General features: G+C 39.2%; 1 protein-coding gene across 6 annotated transcripts in view; it reads left to right on the top strand.

The window, feature by feature from the left end:
* The window catches only part of ARL15 (ARF like GTPase 15), a 191,956-nt gene that overhangs the window by 86,094 nt on the left and 79,710 nt on the right, over positions 1 to 26,152 (top strand). For 3 of the 6 annotated variants that reach the window (XM_079995139.1, XM_079995138.1, XM_079995142.1), the window contains 3 exons: positions 12,374 to 12,518; positions 15,895 to 15,954; positions 19,830 to 20,038. In XM_079995139.1, the coding sequence (XP_079851265.1) occupies positions 12,374 to 12,518; positions 15,895 to 15,954; positions 19,830 to 20,038 (414 nt within the window). Of the gene's footprint in view, positions 1 to 2,760; positions 2,948 to 7,838; positions 7,896 to 11,512; positions 11,603 to 12,373; positions 12,519 to 15,894; positions 15,955 to 19,829; positions 20,039 to 26,152 lie in introns of those variants that run through there. The other 3 variants (XM_079995140.1, XM_079995141.1, XM_079995137.1) reach the window with 3 other exon arrangements.

Raw genomic sequence — 26,152 nt, forward strand, 5'->3', positions numbered from 1 at the left:
TAACTGTATATAGGTGAGGATATTTTACTGTTGATTTAGAATAGTCAAGACATTTTTAAAAGCTTCTTGGACTGATTCACTGTGTGGAATATTACAGTAATGAAATCTTACTTCTGCATAGTATCATGAAAGTAATAGCTAAATATTAACCTTAACACAAGTTTGATACAACATACAGAATGAAACAATTAAATTGAGACATTTCTGGCATAAAACACCATATTCATCCCTTTACTTTAATAAATAACCAGTGTAACTACCCTTGTACATGTTAAATGGTACTCATGAGTTTTGGGACTAAGTTCTACTGCAAACTGAACTACACTCCTGTAGTGACAAATGATGATAATTCTGGCCACATGCTTTCTTTGCTGTTTTAAATTGCAATATACTTTGCTTTATGTTCGAAGTTGAAATTGGTATTGACAATACTGGTGGCTCAGGCCAGAATCCAAAGAATTTAGAATTTGTTTGTTGAATCCAGTGGATCTTGAGGCCTTTGCCACATGGCAAACCAGGAGAAATTTCAAAAGCTGTATGTGATATGTAAGAGATTCAGAAATGCACAGAAAACAATGCCAAATTCCTCTAGCCTACCACAATATGCGGTTTTTTTTTTTTAAAAGAAAATTCTACATTGTTCATTAGATCCTCCCCACAGCATTTGAACAGTATTACTGCCACACTTGCACATCATTTGCTAGCTCCTAAAGAAGCATTTTATCTCACATCCTTGAAGTATGTGTGTCTTCACTGAACAAGCATAATTTGTCTGTTCCTCTTGAAACTCTTCTCTGAGATTAAATATGTAAAAACAGCATAGTGGGGAACAACCGTCTGGAGGAAAAGGCCATCTCATCCTAGAAATTACCTGTTAGAATCTTGTTGATGAACTGAAATAGTCAGGGCAAGGGTCTTCCGGAAAGTATGGTCCGAATATATCTTGCAGTAATACAGACACACCATTCAAGTTGGAGGGAAGATTTTATTTTATTTGGGGGTGGGGGTGGGAAAGAAATTGCCTCTGCAACCAGACTTGCTCTTTACATTTGTAATACTTAAACAAGTTCAATAGGGGGCCCTTGATGCTTTGATCTAATGCCACAGTACACTTTTTAATGAGAGAAGTTTGGAATATTGTTGTAATACAGAGCAATCTAACAGCTTATTGTAATAAACAGAAGAGTTACACCTAGGAGACCCTTCTTCTCTTTCTGTGTGCTTGGTCTGAAACAGGTAATTACGAAAGGCCTCGGATCAGTTTTGTAAAGGCGGCTCCCTGATGGGTGCCATGACTGAAGTGTGACATGAGCCTTTTCCAATACAATGGGTGGCCTAACATTCCTTTAGAAGGCCAAGCTCATTAAATATTCTGTTCTCTCTCTCTCTCTTTTCCACCCCCGCCTTTCCCTCTTCATGCACTTAGCTTGAGTCTGAGCGAAGTCTGAGGTTTCTCTGCTGAGGACTTAGCAAAATTGCTTAGAGTTCTCAGATTGAATTTTTTATGTGTATGACTTCATGATGGCATTAGCATGCGCTTTGATCCATGTGTGAATGGCACTGGGTCGGCTCTTATTGCCATATCCAGATGGTGTTACGGGGAACAAACAGTTGTGTTTTAGGATTTCTCAATAGACTGTCTAGACTGGCTTTGTAGCAGACAGATACAGCCACCCATCAAATTAGCGTTTGTCAGATTTATGGTAATGGTTCACCAAAGCCTTCCTGTCACTGACATTAAGATTTACGCCGCCAAGTTATTTTGTTTTCTACAAGATATAGGGAGCCTAATTTATTTACAGAGCCCCCACCCCTTCCCAAACTCGGATTCAATAGGAACCACTTTCAGATGGATGGTTCGTGTTTTAGAAATTATTAAAAATCAGTGACTTGCAGCTGGATGGACTGAGGAAACCTTTTATTTCCCCTTTCAGATAAGACGGATGTGTGTTCTTTTAGTCAGTGTGTCCCATATGCTGCTTTTAGAAAGAAAAACATGTATGTGGATTACTGCGGCTAGAGTTTGAACTTTCATGTTACACTGAAGTAACATGAGCTGCTCCCTGTACACAGTGGGAATAACCTTTTGACAGGCACTATGTCCATTCTCAGTGGAAATGTTTTTCCAAGTCTGGCCAGAGTGCCTTTGATCATACCACCTCAAATGTAGAGGTCATAGCTACTATGCAAGGCAAGAACCATTAGCTGTTGACCAGAGCAAAAGATAAATTGGAGAGTAGGGAGCCTTTGGGCCGGGGGGGGGGGGGAGAGGTTGACGTGTGTGGGGAGAGAGATTTAAATGGAAACAAAACTCTCTGGGACTATCATTCCTTCCTGCTAGAAAATCAGGAGTAGATAAGTGTGGGTTTTTTTTAATGGCTTGTATGACTGTTTGAGAATTCTGTTCACACCAACACTGCAGGCTACTTTTATTTTTCCAGGTGACAAAGAAAGGGTCTGGTTGTTGTTTTAATCCAAATATGTAATAGTAGATGGTGTATGTATCACTCTTCTCACTTTTTAAAGCACGTTTAGCTTTTTTTTTAACGGAGACTACAATTTTGGAAGTATCTTTTCCTAGTTTCTCCAGTCACTGCAGTGTAAAACAGTGGGATTATTTTTTGTATTTTTCTCCCACGTAGCAATATGAAACAGAAAAGTATAGTTTATACAGAAAAGTCTTGGTTTATACATGGTGTTCGGTGTTTATGAAATTAAGTGAAAGGTAACAAAGGTGTTTCCCCCTATTCTCCCATGTAGTGGATACATTTTAAAGGTGACTTCTGATCCCAGGACACAGTATTCAGATGCTGATGAAACATACTCCCAATCTATACCTTGTGGAGAGAGAAGAAAAGCGTGGAAACTCAGATTTTGTCACTGGCAACAAGGTTTCACTTGCCTTATGCACCTGCTTCTTACAGTGGCTTCTAGTACACCAAACCTGGTCAATGAACTCTCTCATGTTTCTTGTGCAGCCATTGCCAAAACAAGCTAAATAAATAGTTCTCCAGAACCTGCAAGCAGATATGGACACCACCATGTTTCCATGTGGTAGTCATGTTTTTTGCACTGTTCAGTTGCAGTACCATATAGAACAAAACAGTGAGGATAAGGAGTGCTGGAGACCACCAGGAGCTACAAAGAGTCGGTGGAAAAAGGAAGGCTGGGTAATACAAGCAGTAATACAAATTGTGTAAAAGGATTCAGGTAGTACACCTGAAATGCTACACTACTTCCAGAACTTATTTTCCGTTTGTTACAATAATAAACAACTATGCGATCACTGGGCATGAGATTGGTGCAATTTGACTTTACGGTAAGGAGGAGAAAGGAGAACAAATTTGGAGGCCTGCTTGCTTTCAAAAATGTGCACAAATGGTTTTTTTAAAAAAGCAAGCTGATGAGAAAATGGGGAGAACTGAACTTTTAAGATTTCAAAACTGAGAAACCATAATTGACAACTTCAGTTATGGTTCCATGTTGAAGAATAGATAAAGTTAAGGAAACGGGTTTGAACCAAGAAATGGGCCGAGAATGTGCTGTGTTCTTTGTAGGAAAAAAACGACTTGCAGAAGTAGAAACAAGAACTACTAATAAAATGCAGTTAGCAAAATGACAGTTGCCTTGCCCTTTCAACACAATTGAAAATAGTATTCCTATAGTAATTAGGAGATTGAGAACATCATGGTGTTAAGCCTTACAAGAGATTGGATGAAGTCCAGAGCTAGTTAAAGATGTGTAATCTGTTTATATCTGTAAGTTGAGTGCTTATGGCCCATTGATTTCAGGGAAATTTAGGCTTCTCTGACTTTTCCGTTGCTGGTACCCACCATGTTCTTGTAAACAGAAAAGATAACTCAAAAAGGCTGGAGTGAAAAAGGTACTTGAAGAACATTCTAAAATGACTTTAATTTATTGCCTTTCAATCATCTTCTAAAAACAGTTTCCTTGTTTTGCACCTGCTTCTGATTATTGTAATATTTTGGACCCTCCTTCTGGCACTATTCATAGGTCTGAAGCACAAGTATAAGCAAGAGGTAGGTAAAAAGGTAGCATCTAGACATGAAAAAACACACATACAGATATCCTCATCAGAAAGCTGGTCTTGTACACTTGGTGGCAAACCAGAGTGAGTTGTTGCAAAATGTGTGCAGCAACCCTGAATGAATGAATGAATGAATGAAAATTTCTGAACATCATGATCTTCAGAGGCCATGCTTTGGGTGCACCTCCCTGCTTTTGGAGGGGGACACAATTAGAGACGGGAAAACGAGGCCTTGTTTTGGTACCCCAACTTTGGAATGCTGTCCCTGGGAAATGGCATTTTGAAACCAGGTGAATACTTTTTTAAAAATTCTCTCAGGCCTTTTAAATATTTTTGCTTTTTAATTTTTCTTTTTTACTTATTTGGTCTGGTGAGATTCCATTTTTGTGCTGCTGTTGCTTTTAACTGATTGTATTGTTTTGTTCTTAAATATTTGCAAATTGTCCTGGAAGTCTTGAGACTGAAGGATGGGATATTAAGTACAGTGAGTAAATAAATAACCTTGGTCTGTACAAGGAAGTTGTACAACTTCAAATGAAAGCTTTTGGGAGGTTGTTTATTTAAAATGAACTGAACAACGGCTTATCTAAACTCTGCTTGCAAATATAATAGTACATCGCATACAGAATTTGCAGCACTGAAGCCTCATTCTTGCATTTTAATAGTTTTAAACTATCATCAGGATGTCTCTTCACCCTAATCTGGACATGTCAGGTTAAGTAAAACATTGGTTTTATGACTGCCTATAATTTAATTTGGCAGGGCATAATATCTATTTTGCTCATTAGCACCCCGAAACCAATAATATAAAGCTAAATAAAAATAAAAAGGGTAGAATAAACTTTGTGCATCTGTTTCTTTGTATTTTTATAGTCCTGCATTGAACAAGATGTCTAGTCTTCTGTAGCCGCATATGATGTGGTACTTGTCTGGCTTTTAGATAACAAACGAAAGAACAGTGCCCTTTAGAAAACGACAACGCCCTGTTCCTTTCATTTACTTGTCCTAGACGTATTGGAGCTCTTGCTCTATTGCAGAGGGCACCGTGATCTGTTTTCTAAAGCCCATGCCTTTGGCAAATTGTTGTTTTTCTGCAGTCAACATACAATAGTAATCTTAATGCGCAGCACTGTGTGTGAATAAGCAAATATAAAAAACCCCAGGCTCAAGACTGTAAAAATATTGTGTGTTTTTCTAAAGACCAAGACAACAGAAAGGGCTAGTCACTGAAGTGGATAGTGGCTGTAATAGAGCGGAAAACTGGGGTCTCCTCAAAGAAGGAAGTGCTAGGATACACATGCTTTGTAACAACATTGTCTGGCTCAGTTTCTCATAAGGGTTTTTTATTATTAACAATCTGCCCTATTGTGGACAATAGTTGTGAAACAGTCTTCTGAAATTTCAGCTCTTTCCTAATTAAGGAGAGGAATATTACAGGCACAGGAAACCTTTATTCCACCTGCAAAATTCTTGTTGGAAGACACTGGTGCAGTTAAGCAATTTTAGATTGTGCACTTTCTGGTGATATGCTGTCCACCCTTTAAATGGGGATGTGTATCACTTCACTGCTGTGTGTGGGAGCCCTCCTGCTCATTTTGTAGACTGGGACCCTAGACCTGTGCCCCAGGATCCTGTAACTACCGGTACATCACTGTTTGAAGAACAGGTTTAGACTTGGGTTTAGGGCTACTGTTGAAACTCCTTAATTTATATCCTAAAGAAATATCTTTAAACCAACCTATTATTCAGGTAGCTTCATGCATTAGACATTTCTAGCTTTACATCAAACCTGGTTGTATATATTATTAGCTAGAGTTTGCCACGTACATTTAAGAAAAAAGCCATTTCCTTCCAATTCTTGTGCAATAAAAACTTTGGAATAGCAGCATATAATATACGATGGAAAAGTCAGAAGATAACTCATCACCAACCTGGATAAAGTTTATTTGTAGTCTTTAAAAACTGTTAATGTCATGTGGAATCTCTCTCTTGTTTGGCTTTAGGAATCTCACTTGTGACTCAAAATTTACAGGATGAAAACACAGCATTATGCTGTACAGATTGATGAATTGGATTAGAACTGAGTTCACATCACACATTCAGAGTTGGCATGGTATTTTCAGGGTTCCGTGTTCCTGCAGAAAGATTTGTGTGTTTTTCTACCTACTTTGAAAAAGTCAACTTATCCCAGTTTTAGGCTCACCCCCAAATATATGTCTCATATCTGTGGAAGTTGTGCCCATAAAACTGGCACAAATGAAAAGATGTGTAGTTTATGTACTGAGCAGTCAACATGTAACAGTCAATAGACATTTTGCATGTGTTAGAGACAAATACAACTGAAGAATCTTGAAACTAGATCTCGCCAACTAGTCAATGCAGTGTCATCTCTGCAATCATTTCAGAGTTGTATTTACAGACACTTGGCAGAACTAATAAGAGGTTCTGGTCTTATTCTAATTCATTTTAGAAATCTTTTCTCTATGGCCTTCTTTTACACTTGCTTTTTTCTTTGCCATATCCTCATTGGAGACTGGGTCTTAATTATGTCTCCTGACACGGGTGTCAATAACAAAATACAAAAATGTATGTGCTCTACCATTTATGAAGGGCACATATATTAACAACAACAACAACAACAGTAATAATAATAACTACTACTTTCCCCTTCAAGATATGCAAACAGAGACCTAATCCTTCCTCATTGTCTGTTCACATGTGTTTTAGACATGTGCATTGTACTGGAGTATCTGCAGTTCTCAAGCTCTTCGCAGCTGCAAAGGGAAAAAGAAGGAGGGTGTGCCTGTGGCACTGGCGTCCCTTGCCTTAGGTGGTGTAGACTCTTGTGCTGGCCCTGCAAATGATGAAATATTATCATTATTCCAGAAAACAGTATCCTGATAGGCAACTAGTTACGTTTGAGGAGTACTGTGGCAAAGCACCTGGGGGTGAAAGGAAGAACCCCACTTCTTGCCCTCTCCTGTCTCAGTGAGATGCCTCTCATTCACATCCTCTCTTTGTCTTCTAGATTGATACATTTAATTCTAGATTAATACATTTAATAAGTCAGTAGTGTGGTGTAGTGGTTAAGAGCAGTGGACTCGTAATCTGGTGAACTGAGTTCGCTTCCCCGCTCCTCCACATGCAGCTGCTGGGTGACCTTGGGCTAGTCACACTTCTCTGAAGTCTCTCAGCCTCACTCACCTCACAGAGTGTTTGTTGTGGGGGAGGAAGGGAAGGGAGATTGTGAGCTACTTTGAGACTCCTTAGGGTAGTGATAAAGCGGGATATCAAATCCAAATGCTGCCGCCGCCTCCTCCTCCTCTTCTTCTTCTAAATTAATAATTTTTTCTTCTAGATTAATAACAATCTTGCAGGGGACTATACCTTAAATAATGTAGCAAATATCACCTTTTTCTCAACTGGTACCAGTTCTTGGCAATTGAGGTGCCCCGGCAGGTGTTTGGTGATTACAGGACAAACATTATTGGGGTAGATTAAGGAGTTAAATAGCATTGACACTCAGGCTCTTCCTTAATCCATACTGAAAGAATGCCACCATTTCTTAGGCTGATTCGCACATGATAGTGGCTACATGAAATGTTTGTGTGAGTATGAAATTGGTGCTTGGCTCCTGTGTTGGCTATGCTTACAAGAAAGGGTTTGAGTGAAATGGAATTTCACAGGCTTGGTGTATAACTGATCCTTTTACAAACAAGTTGGGATGGCAGAGGTGTCTAAATTAGTTTTAAAATACAGTTAGTAGCCCTTTAAATGTTATTCAAATGCTTAGTTCTATGGTCCTATGGTTGGTTGGCATGCTTCTGTCTCGGGAGACAATGGAAGAGTGAGTGTTCAAATTAATGCATGTTTAGTTGGTTGTAGTTGGCAGTTGTAGAATATTTATCAATACATCTATGGTACTCACAAAACAGGGCTCAGTTAGCCAAGCTTGTAGCATACTTTATTCATGAATCATATTGAAGAAGCTTTTCTAGCTTAGTTGAAGATCTGTAAAAGGATGGCTTTTAGCACAGCTTTGTGCTCCAGGCTATTGTTGAATAATCTGCGCCCATCTTTCATTTTAACAGGAAATGACAAGGGGAGCTGTTTCCTCAGCTTCTCCATATTTATATTCCTCATTGGTTTCTTGTGTTTTTCCATCAGTGGTTTGTTTTCTCTCTCTTCAGTCTAAGTAATGTTGTCTTTAATGTTGCTAGTTTTGCTTCCTTCTATCTTCTCCTGAGTTTTCATTACAAGAGCTTTTGAGAATCTGTAATTGGTAATCTGGGATTTAGGGAGTATGGTAGTTTGTGTGGGATGAGGTAGCATTTAATGGTTTGTGCAACTTTCCCAGGATTCATTGCCCAGTTTCTTAATACTTCAGAAAAAAAGAGACATCAACCAGCCCAGCCCATGTCCCTACTTACTGAAACCATTTTCTATAACAGGTAGGGAATGTGGGAACAGACCACATCCAGCTCTAGGGATGACATTCCTGATTTAATGAGCTATCAAAGGATGAAGCACATCATCCACTTACAAATCTAGTGACCCTTCTTCTGCTGTTAATTTGAAATCCTAACCTTCCTTCTCTACGATTGGCTTGTGTGGAGGCAAACACTTGGAATAAGATGGTTCAGAGAGAGCCTATTAGATTGTAGAAATATGAAAACATAGAGCAACAAAATAATAATAGATGGAGGCAGAATTGTAGGTAGGAACTATCTTGTCTGTGTTCTATATTAGACAGTTTTTTCCTACACCCTTCCCCATTGTCTTTCACATTCTTTTGCTCACTTCATGTTGTACTGAAATGATGTTTGAATCCCAAAGTGACCCAGCTGACTCAGATCCTTAGCTAAATCAAAGCCTCTGCCTTACAATAATATAAATCACCCATGACAAGCTTCCTCTGGCTACATATAGGAAGAATGGGGATAAAATTTGCTAAAATGTGTAACATTTTGTGTATCATATAACAATGCAGATTTTGTTTGGTACTTGGGAATATTACATGTTAACATGTACTTTGCTAAAGCAAGTGCTGAAGTATAGGGGCTTAATCACCCAAACCTTTTGCAAAGCCATATACCGTACTTTTCCATGTATTAGGCGAAGGTTTTTTACTCCAAAATAAAGTAAAAAATGGGGGGTCGTCTTATACATGGGTAGTGCAGAGGGGGGATGGGCGATTAGTTGCATCTGCGAGTAGGATCTAGCAGTTGGGTGGGTGAATGGTGTCTGCTGCAAGGGCTGCTTTGGATTGGCTGCTGCTTTGTCAATTGTGTGTGTTTTTTGTGGATGCGTAAGGGACTGCTTTGGATTGACTGCCGCTTCTGCAGTTTGGCTTGTTAGCGTTTGCCAGTTGGGCGAGTGATCTTCGTCGGTCCCCACCAATAATTGCTCAACAACCATGGGCATCCCCCCCCAAAAAAAGCTCAACAACTCTGGTCAGTTCTCCCCCAAAAGAGCTCAACAACTTTGGGCCATTCCTCCCCATTTTAGTCCCCCCAAATAGGGGGTGTCTTATATGCGGGGGGGGGGACGCGTCTTATACACGGAAAAGTACAGTAAATTACCTTATTTTTAGTGAGATGCCATTTAATATAATGATGATAAGTATAATTCTGCCACATACCTTGCAGCAGGGGCTTGAGCCCACTGTACGCTACCTATCACACACACTTTTAATAAATGTTTTGGGGGATGAAATGTAAAAATAAATAATACATGTTCCATTATACAGACTAATTACCAATATAAAGAAAGGAGAACCATTGAAGAGCCTTGCTGGACCAGACCAAGAACCCATCTAACCTAGCATTCTGTTTAGTCAGTAGCCAACCAGATGCTTATGGGAGGTCCACAATAGCCCTCTTCTACTTATGTTAATTTCAGTCGATTGACTCTGAGCTGGACTTAGTTAGATACAACCCATGATCTGTAACGTGGGAAGTAATCTTCAGCTTTGTTCACCAGCTGACAGGTTATATGAAGCTCTGTTCTAATGGCAAGGCCCTGCTCTATATAATGAATCTAGGTAACAAGTTGAGGCGCTTAAAAAAATGCAGTTTATTGTCCCGTAGCTATATTTACTGTCTGGTTCTAACTACAATAACAAATCAACTGTAGTGATTAAGCTAAGAAATACTGTGTTGTATAAACACAGGTGCAGATCTGTTAAGTATGAAGGTACAACCTTTATATAACTGCATGTTTAATGTTCAGAATCTTTTCTCTAAAGCACTATAAACTCCAGCAGCAGGTTCTTGAGGTATTCTTACCACCTTTGGCTCCTGATGTGTTGAGAATTTATTTGCCTTTTGAAATCTATTAAAAAAAAATTGACGTAGTCTTAGAAGGTAAAATAATAAGTCCCATAGGAAAAATGAGGTTTTGTTTTTCAGATGACCAATGATTTTTAAGATATTGCAAAGGAATAATACACACAAGTACATTGCTATTAATATAGTAATCTTTTTTTAAAAATAGTTTTTTATTAAAAAGTGGGAAATGATATAATTTTTAAAGAAATAAAACTATATACTGAAACAACTGAAGCATGGTAGGGAGAATACCACATCAGTACATCAACTGGAATGGTGCTGAATTATATTAAAAAACAACAACTATGCCATAAATATATTTGACCACATCTATCAATGTATCTATCTATCTATCTATCTATCTATCTATCTATCATCTCAGGAAACTTTTAACCAATGGCTGATTATCAGAAATGAATAGAATGCCAGTCATCTATAAATGAGTCTGAGTCACTTTGCCCATTATAGGCACAAATTTGTTTTGTTAATGTGGTCATTAGTGCAAGGGATCATATTTTTCTATATTACTGTTCTGCTGTGGAAGAGTCTTCACTCTTGCACTGGTGTTCTTGTTCTATTCTTGCTACCAGCAAAGGAAAGTTAGGGCTCTGAACTTCGTCTCACAATATTTAATATCACTGATTTAGCTGTAGGTACAAAATTATGCATAAATGTGACTTAAGCAAAGTTTTGCCTCCAGGACCTGGTGATAGTATGGAATGAACCTTCAAATAGTCCCCTTAAGTTTTAACACTGTTGTTGTTGTTTAGTCGTTTAGTTGTGTCAGACTCTTCGTGACCCCATGGACCAGAGCACGCCAGGCACTCCTGTCTTTCACTGCCTCCCGCAGTTTGGTCAAACTCATGTTAGTAGCTTTGAGAACACCGTCCAACCATCTCGTCCTCGTCGTCCCCTTCTCCTTGTGCCCTCAATCTTTCCCAACATCAGGGTCTTTTCCAGGGAGTCTTCTCTTCTCATGAGATGGCCAAAGTATTGGAGCCTCAGCTTCAGAATATGTCCTTCCAGTGAGCACTCAGGGCTGATTTCCTTAAGAATGGATAGGTTTGATCTTCTTGCAGTCCATGCGACTCTCAGGAGTCTCCTCCAGCACTATAATTCAAAACCAATTCTTTGACGATCAGCCTTCTTTATGGTCCAGCTCTCACTTCCATACATCACTACTGGGGAAACCATAGCTTTAACTACACGGACCTTTGTCGGCAAGGTGATGTCTCTGCTTTTTAATATATCATCTGGAGATTGTATCTTTACAGCAACTTTTATGCTTTCATTGTTTCTTTGTATGATGTAACGTATATCTGAGGTTTAGTATCTTGAATTTAGCATCTTGCCTTTAGTTTCTGCATAAATGGGAAATATGAAGATGGTTGATAGTTATTCTCACTTGAGACAACCATAACAAAAGATTAAAATAGGAGGGAACTAGGTCATTCAAGCCTGTTGTGTGATTTGGCATACTTGAGGAAGGAATTCAAAAGAGGCAAGAAGGGCTTCCTTCATTAAGTTGTTGGCTCTATGAAAGGACATACAGTATAATTTATCAAATGGAGTAGTGCATTTTATGATTAGCTAGTCATGTGATATTGATTGTTAAGTAAATGGATTACTTGTTTTCCTAGTCTAATAAGAAATATGTTGGCTGGGCAACAAGCAATGATCCTAGTCTTCTTTAAAGAGAGTGACATATTTAAGAATGCAGTCTTATGTGTGTAGTGAAATGTAGTGGCTAAAAATCTTTTTGAGAAACATACTGAAATGTACCTGGAACAATTCTTTGAATGCAATGATATGGCAAAAATAGGGTGTGCTTTGGGCCCAATTCATCTGTAGTAATCTTGATTCAACATAGTAATCCCATTGACTTTTACCAAAGTTCTGTTTGTCTTCTTTCTTGGACATTTTTTAAAAAAATTATTAATATTAAAATTGTGTGATATTAAATATTAAATCTTCTTCTTTATGCTTTCCTCAACAGTGTTTTCGAGCACTTTGCTGCAAAGGGCCTCCACCACCACGACCAGAGTATGACTTGGTTTGCATAGGTCTCACTGGCTCTGGCAAGACTAGTCTACTGTCTCAGCTCTGCAGTGAAAATAGAGATAATATAGTATCGACAACAGGTAAGCTAATGCTTTATGTAACTTCTTAAACTAGATATATCTTTCAAAATTGTGGCAAAACTATTTGGCTTATTTCAAACCAAAGTAAAGTGTGTGTTTAAAGAATGCTTAACATCTTCCATTGGGGTAAATATCTGAATTGTAATTCTGTGCAAATAATATGAAAGTTGCCCATTTGAGTATTTAGTGTCTATCCATTTAGCTGCAGCTTGTTGTGTCCTTTAATAAATAATAATTCAGATGTGAAGCTGTAGTGATCAAGTATATAGGCAGGATATATTTACTGTATACAAGGAGGCCAGATCTTGTTAGACTACAACTGCCATTATCCCAAATTATTGGCTGTGCTGGGAGTCCAGCATTTGGCTTCCTCTGCTGTTTATTTTGCATTTCTCAGCATGCCCCTTAAATAACAACTCAAGGATATTATCTACCTATTATATTTGAACTTGCTGTTCAGTGAAACATCTCTATTTCTTTGCATTAAACCTAAAATATGGATGGCCAAACTACACATCATGTGGAATTCAACATCATGCTATTACAAATGTTTCATCTGCACAAGCATATCAGCTTGCCAAGTGAATCGATCCCTGTTCGCCTCCCCCCTTGCACTGTTCTGGGGATTCTTCCTTGAAAGCTGATTTCAAGCTTCGCTGGAGGTGTACAGGTGGAGATGGGAGGAAAGCCCCTTGCACAAGCAGAAATCTTTGTGCAGGGCTTTCGTTGATGGGGTTCATTAGGTGTTTTGAATGTGAAAACAGCTGTTTGTTTTTGGGCAATAGTACAAGAGGAGAAGCTCAAATCCTTTATCTCTCTTCTTTGGTCCCAATTAAATCCTCTCCATTCCAGGTTGTGATAAGCTGTGAAGGGGGAAACCTGAGAACTTTAAGCTTTTAAGCCTTTTAATTTCCCTTCTGGAGTATATAGCAGTGTTTCTTGGGGGGGGGGGGCGTTACTTGGACTTATCTCTGCTGTGGTCCTGATCCAGTCATGCACAAGACACTGCTGGTTTTTCAGAACGAAAGACATGGAGCTCCAACATCATGTGTAGTTTGACCCCAAGACAGATTTCATACTAAAGAAGCCCTTCAGTTAATTAGTAGCTGCTGTAGGAATTTTGGTATGTTTTCATATTGTGCTTTAAGAATGCTTATCACTGAAGAAGGTTGATGACACCCTTCTGTCTATATGATCCAGTACAAATGCAGGGGGTGCGGACTGAGTATTGTATATTTTAACCAAGCATTTAATATAGGGAGCTTACTTTACACACATTAGGGTTTGTTTATTCACATTTGCAGAAATTGACTGGGATGGACAACTAAGATGAAACCACTGCTCATCTATGGAGGGGCTGCAAAATGGATACATAATATGTGTAATATGTTCAGGGTCCTACATATGTACAGTACAGAAAAGTATTGTGCTTATCAGAACATCTTAGACAGTGTTAGAAACTGAGATATGAAAGCTAGGAGCTGAATGGCACCTTAAACCTGGGTTATGGCTGCCACAACGGAATGTCTACGCACACATTTTTATAACAAGAGTACAAAGCTGAAAATGAACAAACTGCAGCTAAAATCTTATATTAATTTTTCACATGGTCTAGTCCTCCTCTGAAAACTGCAAAAAACAAAGCCATACTTCCCCTGCCTGCCCCCCTAATATTCTTATGAGGGTCTTTTCTGCAGTCCTAAGAGCTGGACGTGAGGAGGCAGAAAAAGGTCTACTGTTGTTCCAGCAGTGGCAGTTTTAATCTGAAATCTTAGGCACAGTACTGCTCCCAGAGCTCAGAAACTGCTTGCATTAATGAAATCCCCTTTCGCAAAATGTGCCTAAAACAATGGGAGTTTTGAACGCTGGAGCTTATGTGTACTGACATATAAATTCTGTCTTTGTTTATTTTGATTTGCTTTATTAATGTTGAAAAATCAATATAAATGTTTTGGAGAAGAAGAAAATAGCCTAGGCAGGATTTGAGTCTAACCTCTGCATTCTTACCGTTTACTGTGTGAAATGTGCACTGTGGCAGTGAGCAATAAAAATAAAATTGGTAGGCAATTGATTATGTTGCCTTGTATACTCATACCCAGGAGAAGGTGCAACTTTGGATGCATTTGCAGACTAAAGAGATTCACTCAAAACAATTGAAATAAGTAACCAAAGCTGCTTAATTTTAATGATTTCTGGAGGGTTAGGTATGGAAGCACCAGGAGTGGGTCAAATCTATCCCATAGAATCATAGAGTTGGAAGGGACCCCAAGGGTCATCTAGTGTTACTCAGAGCTGGCAGTGAGGTCCCCTACACATCACTGACTACTTTCTCTTCCCATATGGGTAGTAAACTTGTCCTGAAGAAAAACTTGACTACTACAGAGGCCTGTACATGTAGTCTGCACTGCAGCTAATGGGGTGCAGGGAAACTGGGAAAGCATCGCTGTAGACGATCATTTGGCCCTGATCCTAGGTACTGCGTAGCAGGTGAATGGACTAAAGGAATGTGAGGAAGCAGTGTTTACTGGATTGTCCTCCTGCAGATACCTTTTTAGAGAAGTCCAGCTGCTCCAGTTTAAGGAACTGTTCCTACCTCGCCTGGAGCAGCTGTTTCTAGATTGGCACCTTTCCATCCTTTGTCTTCTGCCACACCCTTAACCCACTCACTGCTTCAGGTTTACTGAAATGTATATCCAGTTCTAATCCTAAAAAAAACGTTGTGCCCCAGGTGTCTCTGAAAATATGTAATGATAAATTATTTTTGAGTTTGGGAGGCTCTGAATTTTGCATTTAGATATCAGTTTGTACAATTTCTCATTACAGAGAGATTAATTTGATTTCACAGAGTGGTTTGAATTGAAAGAATGTAGAGAGATAAACAGAATTGGAAAGCAACTGATAATCTTCCATCAGCCTTTTGAATCCACTGCTGTTGTACCTATTATCTGGATGGAATAAGGATAAACTTTACAATCAGCTAAAATAGAATATGGAAAACAGAATTTGGAAGCATGTGTCTCCTCTGCTTCCTTTCCAAAAAATAAAAATATGCCCCTAATTCTGTCAAAATTTTGCAAAATACTGTTACACTGTTTTATTTTATATAACTATCCTGCTTCTATGATTCATGTTTTGAAGTAATTCTAAATATTTTTGGCAGCAAAATGATTCTCGGAGGAATGGAGGAAAGGGAAGGGCCTGGGATTAGGGAAGGGATTAGGGAGAAGATAACTTTTGAAACCTTGCCCAGGCACTTAAAGATCACAAGAGGTTGAAGGCCCAAAGCAGAGAGGAGTACTACTACTATTAACAAGCATACTGCTTTGGATAGTCTCTGCACTGCAAAAATTACTAACTTTTTTTGTTCTGATTTCAGGTTTTAGCATAAAAGCAGTGCCATTCCAGAATGCCATCTTGAATGTAAAAGAGCTTGGAGGTATAACACTATTAATCAACTGAATATCTGACTGGTAGTTTTCCATTTCTTGGTCTCTCTCTCTTAATGATAATAAATAATACTTTATTTAATACTTAACAAGCACCTGTGACCGCTAGATACTAAGCATAAGCTTAAAGGAGTACAATCTAGAGTGGACATGATGCAGGATGAAAGCAAGGGAAATTCAGAATAGCAGCTGAGGTGCAGAGCTTGCACTTCTACTTTGCAGTGCACAACTCCCATAATTTATGTATCTACTTAAAGGGAGGAATTCAACGTAGCATTATGGCAGTTCTGTCAGCGCAAGCATTTCAGCTTGCCAGATGGAACGACCCTCTCCCTCCGCCCCCAGCATGCTATTCTGAGGGTTCTCCCAGTCAAAGCGGGGAGAAGGGGGGGGGGGATTCATGTTGAGCTAGCAAAAGACTTTCTGTTGGCTTCTGCTAGTGGGACTCATTAGTTGAACATGGCCTGCAATAGTGATCTGGCTTTTACTCCTGTCTTACGTCATGTATTGTGCAGAGATGGATTATTGCACCACTGACACTGGTTCAGAAGTAGGACTAGTAAAGCATTAAAAATAATATCCATACAAATGCTGGGAATGTGGTATCTTGAAAGAGTGTGCACCCAGTGTAAGGAATGATAATTTTTGAAACTTTAGCCAAGACAGATCTCTGAGTAGCAAAAAACCTGAGAACCTCCTAATTCATATGAATGGCATTATCAGTTTAGGCTACTGTATTGAAGTACACATTGAAGAGATAGTTATTTTACTTCATTTAACAAAATGCAGATACTGCTTGAGTGTAGTAAAACCTATAAGTACAGTGGTACCTCGGGTTAAGTACTTAATTCGTTCCGGAGATCCGTTCTTAACCTGAAACTGTTCTTAACCTGAAGCACCACTTTAGCTAATGGGGCCTGACGTGCCGCCGGAGCCTGATTTCTATTCTTATCCTGAAGCAAAGTTCTTAACCTGAAGCACTATTTCTGGGTTAGCGGAGTCTGTAACCTGAAGCGTATGTAACCCGAGGTACCACTGTTCAATTTAATGATCAATTAAAAATTGTTAAAAACAATAAAAAACATAATTTAAAATAACAGTAAAAAAAAGATTAAAACATGTCAACACATATGAGTCTGGATAGGCTTACCTAAACAAAAATGTTTTAAGCACCCCAAAAGTGGTACAGTGAAGATGCCTGCCTGATGCCAATAGACAGGGAGTTCCCAAGTGTAGGTGCTACCACACTAAAACTGCAATTTATTACAGCTGCAATTACTTACATCTACTAAGCAGACTCTAGCCAAGATACTAATCCAAAATTATTAAATCTCCATACCGTGGTACCTCAGTTGTTAAATGTAATCCATTCCGGAAGACCGTTCGACTTCCGAAATGTTCGACAACTGAGGCGCAAAGGAAGGTTTGCAAAGTCAATGGAGAAAAAAGAAAAAAAACACAGTGGAAGCTGTTCAACTTCCAAGGCACGTTCAAAAATGGAAGCAATTACTTCTGGGTTTTTGGCGTTTGGGTTCCGAAATGTTAGGCTTCCGAGACACTTGAAAACTGAGGTACCACTGTATCCGTTGTTTCCATACAGAAAACAATTCTGTATGGTGATGCCTCTTTAATGGAAGTATTGCTCTTAAAAGTAGCTAATGATGAAATGCTTCCCATTTGGCAATATTGCTCAAGTGGCCAATGGCCGAGCTAGTCCAGCATTCTGTTTTCACAGCGGCCAACCAGATGCTTGTGGGAACCCTGCAAGCAGGATATGAGTGCAACAGCAATCTGCCACGCGTGATTCCCAGGAAGAGAGGCATACTTCCTCTGACAGTGGTAGTAGAACATAATAATCATGGCCGCCAGTGGCCTCAGATAAAGGAGGAAGCTGTCCAAGGCTGCTGTCTAAGTACCATATTTTTCGCTCTATAAGACGCACCAGACCACAAGACGCACCTAGTTTTTGGAGGATGAAAACAAGGAAAAAAAATATTGTTAATCCCAGAAGCCAGAACAGCTGCGCAGCGAAAGCAGCAATCCCTCTTGCTATTCTGGCTTCTGGGATAGCTGCGCAGCCTGGATTCGCTCCATAAGACGCACACACATTTCCCCTGACTTTTTAGGAGGGAAAAAGTGAGTCTTATAGAGCAAAAAATACGGTATTTATTTATTTCATCCATATACTCATGGAACGACTCAAGAAAGCTTATTGGGAACCAAAGGGAAAAAAACAACGAGCTGTTTAGTTTGCCAGTAGTATCTGCCTATTCCTGAACTGAGAATCTTCTATGAACTGTGTCTGAAGTATTGGATGTGATACTGGTTTGAAATCTGGTAATTTTCCCAAGACTGAGTTGCTTATGAATGGAAATCTGAAAGGAAACTCTAAATAGGAAGGGAGAGGCGAGTAGAATCTTGTATATTGATAGAAATCAGGACATATTACTTTTCTGGCAAAATATGTTTGCTGTATTCAATTCCAAAGCAACTTTAGTTCTGTGGCTATTACAAAAGGCAAATCTTTAAAATTTTAAACTTATTTAATAAGGATATATTTACCTATATGAGATTCTAGCATGTTGGTTTCTGATCATCCTATTGATCATCATGTTAATGATCTCTTTTATGCATTGAGTGTGGCTCCAGAAAAATCAAAAACTTTATTTTCAATTTTACATTTTGAGGAGACTCACTGCATGGGATTAAATTGGTCAGCTGCTAATCTATCTGTTAAATGCTGAAAAAGATTCCTTGAGAAACATGCCTCTTCTCTTTTTTCCTTTGAAGAAAAAGTTGCTGTTTTATTTAAACAGAACTCTCATTTATGTAAGGCTTGCAGTCTGCTTTTATTTTTGCCGGACGCTGACAGCCTTCTATGAGGACATTGGGTTAGTGCCCAATATGGCGCTTAGCAGTTGCATAAGGGCAAAATTTCTGAGTTGGAACAGACAAATTGTCCTGTCAGTTCATTATCTGAGTAACAGACAGCTGGAGATGTTTCAGGGGAAAGTAAAAATGAATGGAAAAACAAAAGGCAAATTCACTTACCCTTTTTAGTCCTAGGGTTGATAAAGTGCTATTGGATGATGATGATTTGCAAGTTCTATTCTCTCTAGACCAGCTGAAGTTCTTGCAGTCCAGATAAAAAGGGGCTCTGCAGAATAAGTAGCCTTTAAAGAAGCTGTACGAAGGGTTAAATGCCATTTGAAAAAAAAAAATATTTCTTAAGTGGTAGGTGGCATTGGATCTGTGAAGACCTCTGGTAGGAATTATGAGAATAGTAGTGGAGTGTCTGGTAAGGAAGGCAGGGACCAGTCCAAAAGAGAGTTAAAAGTGTTAAAAAACCAATAATATTTGTAAATTGGGAAGTGAAGCCATTAAATAGAGCAGAGAGGTATTAGGATGAGTGTCCTACAGAGAGATGAAGGTATTGTGGTGAAAGTAAAGAATTATTATTATTTACATATTTTTATCCAACTTTTAAAAAATTCACAAAACAGGTGACAATTAAAATGGCAAAAGTAAAGCCAGAAAGCAGTAGCCATTTTGGTATTAGGAACAGAGAAGATTGGCCATGTTTTAAAGACCAAAATATGTCCCATTAAGTTGATAACACTTTACTGAGAATGTAAAAGGTTAAAATATGAACATGAGTAGGAGCAGAGATTGACTTCGCTTATTTTTATATACAAGCTATGGAATTAGTTATTAATTATTAAATTTGCATACCGCCCTTTATCTGAAGATCTCAGGGCGGTTCACAGCACAAAATAGTTAATTATTTAAATGAGTACTTAATCTTATTGTTCTTTTTGGTCTGACAACATTTCTGTTTTTGCTTTGTTTTTAATTATCATTAAAGGAGCTGACAATATTAGGAAGTACTGGAGTCGTTACTACCAAGGATCCCAAGGAGTAATATTTGTATTAGACAGTGCCTCTTCAGAAGATGATTTAGAAATTGCTAGAAATGAACTGCACTCTGCGCTTCAGCATCCACAGTTATGCACTTTGCCATTTTTAATATTGGCCAATCATCAGGACAAGCCAGCAGCTCGTTCAGTACAAGAGGTATGTTTAACACAGCAAGGTCTTATATGCTCCTAGTCATTTGCTGTGATGGGAAGTGTGTGTGTGTGTGTGTGTGTGTGTGTGAGAGAGAGAGAGAGAGAGAGAGAGAGAGAGAGAGAGAGAGCGTGCACACAGACACACACTCTGCACATGGACCTTTTGTGTGATGTGCAGGACCTGTAAGGGTTTGATGAATTCTCCTTTCAACGCATCTTGCTTAAGGGGAAAATGATGCTTTTAACTGACTTTACCAAAAGCTATTGAACGTGCCTGCCTGCCTGTGTTGTTTATTTGTTTGTTTTTTAATCTGGGATTTTTTTGCTGTTAGTTTAATCTTGTTTTCATTTTTTGAACAGCCTTAGCACTCTCTGTCCTCCAATGCGTTAAGCTCCCAGCAATATACACACTTCTGTATAAAAGCTTTTCATGTTTACTCTCATGCTAATGGTTAGCGGTTAAGTTGCAGTTCCCGCTCCTAACATTTAAAAAAATTAGCACAGATTTCCAACTCCAGGAGGGTGAGGGTTAATCTTGTTTATAATATGGTTACTGTGAGGAATGGGCAAAACTGTGCATTTGTAATTATGGTTCCATAATTTGGGTCTACACTGAACGTTTGATCATGGCCATCAGCCTGATAACTGGTAGGATTTTCAACAGGTGTTCGTTCCCAAATTGCAATGGAAGGAACATAAGTGAATCAGCTCTCTCAAGTACCCTGGAGTTAGACCTGTTTAAGGGCTTTAAAGGTGAGCTCTAGGACCTTGAATTTAGCCTGGAAACAAATGCGCAAGCAGCAATGGCTCACATAATACTTGTTTTATGCACTTCCTGCAGCTAACACCAAACATTAACCTAGCTGTCAAATTCTGGGCCAATTGAAATTTCCAAAACAGGAACAAACTATCACAGATTAAACCTGCTCTATCATATGTGTTGCTTCATGCAACTGATGAAGTGGTACTGCAGTCCATGAGAAGTTAATCTGCAACAATAAACCTGTTAGTGTTTGTACTTCCCCATTTCTTTCTTTCTTTCTTTCTTTCTTTCTTTCTTTCTTTCTTTCTTTCTTTTTTTGGTATCCACTAATATGAAAAGGGGACGCAGGTGGCGCTGTGGGTTAAAGCCTCAGCGCCTAGGGCTTGCCGATCGAAAGGTCGGCGGTTCGAATCCCTGCGGCGGGGTGCGCTCCCGCTGCTCGGTCCCAGCGCCTGCCAACCTAGCAGTTCGAAAGCACCTCCGGGCGCAAGTAGATAAATAGGGACCGCTTACCAGCGGGAAGGTAAACGGCGTTTCCATGTGTGGCTCTGGCTCGCCAGAGCAGCGATGTCACGCTGGCCACGTGACCCGGAAGTGTCTCCGGACAGCGCTGGCCCCTGGCCTCTTAAGTGAGATGGGCGCACAACCCCAGAGTCTGTCAAGACTGGCCCGTACGGGCAGGGGTACCTTTACCTTTACCTTAATATGAAAAGTTCACAAAAGTAAGTACATGTGTCGGTGTCATAGCTCAGTGGAAGAGCATATGCTTTGCATGCAGAAAGCCCGGAGTTAATTCTCTTACATCTCCATGTAGGGCTGGAAAAGACACTTTTCTGAATCCCTGGAGAGATACTGCCAGTTCGATGGACTAATGGTCTAACTCAATGTAAGGCACCTTCTTAGATCTCAGATTAGCTTTTTTAAAGAGTTGACTCACTGTAGACTTAATCCTTTCACAGAAGAAGAAAGACAAAAAGCTAACTCTAACAAGAGTTACACTTCTAGTTAAGGAGACAAATGAAGCCTAGGTGTTCATTAGTTTCTAGCAGTAGGAAAATCCATTTTCTGTGCTTAATGCAAAACGGCGCTCAGTAAATTATGCATTTATTGAAAGAGGGATTTAGTGCTGTCTTGTCAAAATACATGGTCTTTCTTTTTGACATTTCTGGTGTGTGGTGGTGGTGTTGAAGCTAGGAGAGTGCAACAGTTGATGGGGATATGTGAATTCAGAAGCCCATACCTTTGCATGCACCTGAATGGGATCCTTTGGCATGCAATGCTGATTTCATTATTTAGGTAGATTCCTATTGATGAAGCCGTTCTTAAAGTATCCAGGTCCTAGGCTGTTTAGGAATTTAAAGGTCAACATTATATCTTCTCTTTACTATATATGCATTGGGTGGCCTATTTCTCAGATATGGTTATCTATCTTTAATATAGTTATAATAGTGACAGTGGTACCTTGAAGGGCAGTCTTGAAGACCACAGAGCATTTTTCAATCTGAAATGTTGTATGAATGCTGATTAGTAGTTCCAAAACCCTTTTGCCTAAAACTATGCAAGAGCCAAGAAGATTCTGCAACAGCTGTTAGTGATATTGACTTGTGGGAGATATACTATACGTTTTCCAAATATGAAGCTTTTTAAGCAAATATTTTTCTTTATATATGGCATTTTTTAAAATAGCATTGTACAGATTATTTATCCAACCCATTAAGAAGAAAAACACATGTAACTTAATTTGCAAACCAAGGAATCAGATCCATAATTTTTGGTAATATTACTTGCTTATGTGAAAAGCAATGTACATGTATCTATACCCTTAAAATATGTTAAAAACTTGAGAATTTTTATAGCTTCTCTATTCTATGGCTTCCCTTCTTTTTTTGGTAAAGTTTATTATTATTATTTCATTTTATAATATATATAAAACATATATAACAATTATGATTACAGAAATAAATTAAAAGATGAAAAACAAAGCTATAAAATAGGCATGTAGAACAAGTAGTTTCATATGAGTTAGAATAACAAAGTCTATGTAAAGACTGTCAACTTTATCGAATCATCAAGTATAGTTCCAATTTTGCCAGGCTTGTGAAGAAAGTTGTCTTGAAAATGATGGTCAGCTGCTTATGTCATAAAGAAATGCAAAAACATTAAAAAAAGTCTCTGGAGGTTCTAGTACCTGTCAAAATTTCAAATTAGGTGTGATTTTTTAAATTATAGGTATATTCCAGAGTGGGTGGTACCAAATGCCCAGTGTAAGATTGTGGCTTTTTTCTATTAGTTTTCATGCTGCCAAGATGATATAGAATTCCAATTCTTTTGACAGTATATTTACATTGATGACTTCCTGTTTTAACATTGAACATTATGCTTTCTTATTTGATCATCTTAACAAATTAAGTTAATGTTTAGAAATGTGCTGCTGCTTCTAAACATATGATTTATACAGTAGGCAAATCACAGAGAAAAACTCCTTTAGGGATCATATTTAATATTCAGTAAGCCAATTTAGACACTGAGGAAGTGGGGATTTAAAGAAGCATGACTTGCTCACTGTTTGTTACCTGTAGTTGTAATGTAATATCCTAAGCTGGAATTTCCTTGCTTATCCAGAATCATCTGCATGTTCAAAATCTCTGGAACATGATGAACTTCCTGCACTGAGAAGTCCCTCCTTCAGAGGTTAATATTAGAAACAGGACTTCAGAGATATGCTTCCAAATATGCTCTGTCCCTTGGGCCTACAAGTAAACTTTGCAAAATTTGAGTCTATGTGCTTCAACACTCCCCTTCCAAAAAGAATTCACCAGCATCACAAAGAAAAAACTCTGCCGTATCCAGTAGATAGCTAGGGTACAAATAACCAGAAACCTCAACAAACTATACCACCACAATTATAAACCCTGTGGTGACAAATTCACAAAGACCTGAAGAAATGGAGTAATCCTAACTTCACTCTCTCAGCTAAAATAGCCATGATCAAAATAATCAACCTTCCAAAATTAACCTACTTATTTCAAACCCTTCCAATCTGGATTCTACCAACCCAATGCCGCAAGTGGCAGAAAAAACTACACTCGTTTATCTTCTCACACAAAAAGCCAAGAATAAGCCCCAAACACTTGCACCTCCTCACCTCAGAAGGAGGATGGGGAACCCCCAACACCGAACTATATTACATTGCCAACCAAGTGTGCCACATAATCCCATACATTCTAGAACAGGGGTCTGCAAGCTTTAAGACAAAAAGCGCCACTTGGACCCGTTTCCGAAGGAAAAAAAACTGGGAGCCGCAAAACCATTGCGACATTTAAAACAAATCTCCGGAGCCGCGATCTGACAGCGGGCGGGAAGGTGATGTCGGGACGGTGCGTGACTAACGCACGCACCGCCCCCATGCGACGTCACAGCCAGTACAGCGCCCGCCACAGTGGGGAGTGTCGGGGCGCACAATGTGCCTCCTCCCCTCGCTAGTATCCGCCCCGGAGCTGCGGCAAAGGTGTAAAAGAGCCACATGCAGCTCCGGAGCCGCGGGTTGCAGACCCCTGTTCTAGAAGATGAGACAAAATAATAGGTACACGTGGAGAGAGACATAATCGAAAACACTTCCACAACAGCATACCCTTTCCTCTAAAACATCCAGAATTGGCCCTATTGAACATCTTCCAAGATAACAATGCCCACTCACACTATAAAGATATCATAACCCACCTACTCTCAGCAGCCAGAAACATCATAGCCAGACATTGGAGGGACCTGTCAGGAATAAACATGGAACACTGGTATCAAGTAGTATGGGAAACAGCCTTACTAGAAAAGCTAACCAATAGACTGAAACTGACATGGGGAGAAAGAGAAGAGGACGCCTTCACTCCAGTATGGCTCCTCTTTATCACATACACAGCCCAACAAGACAACAACACGAACCCACCAACAGCATACAATTCAATATGGCTAACTTGACCCAACAACCCGCGCCCCCCCACGCACAAACAAATCCCACTGCAGCCAACCAAAGACAATCAGCCACACCCTAGGCCACCCCAACCTCTCTCACCAAGAAAGAAACATAAGAAGTAAATAGAAAGAGAACCTCCCCAAGTGACACTGACACAAAAACCCCACGCATACACTAAGTAAAAGAACATCAGCTTTACCACCCCACTCCTCTCTCCCATCCCCACTCTTTTCTTCCCAACCGTATACTGTATATAACACCAATGTCTCACAACAAATCCAAATGATCTGTAGAAAACGCAACCTGAAGAAAGAGACAATGCATGTGCTTCAGTAAGCGAGGAAAATCTTTAAGAAAAAAAATATTAAAAAAAGAAAAAAGAATGTGTTCTGTCCCCATTTGTCCCAGTGTGGCTTTTCATATGTGGATGTCTCCACTCTGTTGTTAGAACCCAGATGGGAGCAGCCTAAAGCCATTTTAATAATCAAGAAAGCCTTTATTTACACAAAACCCTGCTGTTCATCAGTGTATGTTGTATCTTCTCTTCAGTACATTAAGTTCCGGCTCTCAATCCTGATACATTATTGAACAAGCTGTTTTTTAAATAGATTGAGAAACCCCCGTGCTTCTTAAGGGTGACTGAGAAGCAGCAGCCTCTTGGGTCAGATCAGTTTGGCTTTGGTTTATTAATTTGGGAAAAAAGAGAAAATCTTTCCAGTCTTAGTGGCAAGCCTTACCTATTTTCTTGGCATCCAAATAGATCAGTTGATGGGGATGTATGATGAGCAAAGTGTAGACTCTTTCCCAGTTAATTAAGCATTCCATTTTCTGCTAATTACTATAATGCTGCCTTTGTTTTGAATGGCGTCCAGGAACCTTTGTCTGAATGGTTCTATAATGCTGTCTAGGAAGCTCTTATAGATACCCATTGAAAATGTACTCCATTGAAAACCCATCTGGGCCTTGTGCTTCCCCTCTTTTTAATTGCCTGTTCAGACTTTTTTTCCTTGTCGACTCACAGTTTTGTGTGTGTGGCAAGCTAGTCCATTCTGTGGAGTTTGATTTTTATCTAGGTGTCCTCTCGTGGGTTTTGTGATGGGTTTTTGTTTTTGTTGGTTGTTGGCCCTGATGATATGATTTGCTAGAGTTTGACACACACATTTATTAACCATTTGCCTTCTTTGTTACCCATGCATTTACCTTTTGCACATATTTGAGGATTTTCATGTGATAATAATGCAAACTAAGTCTGTTTTAGTCAACCTCTTAGTTGCATTTTGGTCTAAATAAATGTGAAGCACCATTCCTTTCCTCCATCCTAGACAACTATGTAGTGAAGAGTATCAGAATAGGAAGTCAGTTACAACCCTGGTATCATCATCCTAACT

The sequence above is a fragment of the Podarcis cretensis genome (assembly GCF_951804945.1).
Source record: "Podarcis cretensis genome assembly, chromosome: 11".
Lineage (NCBI taxonomy): Eukaryota > Metazoa > Chordata > Lepidosauria > Squamata > Lacertidae > Podarcis > Podarcis cretensis.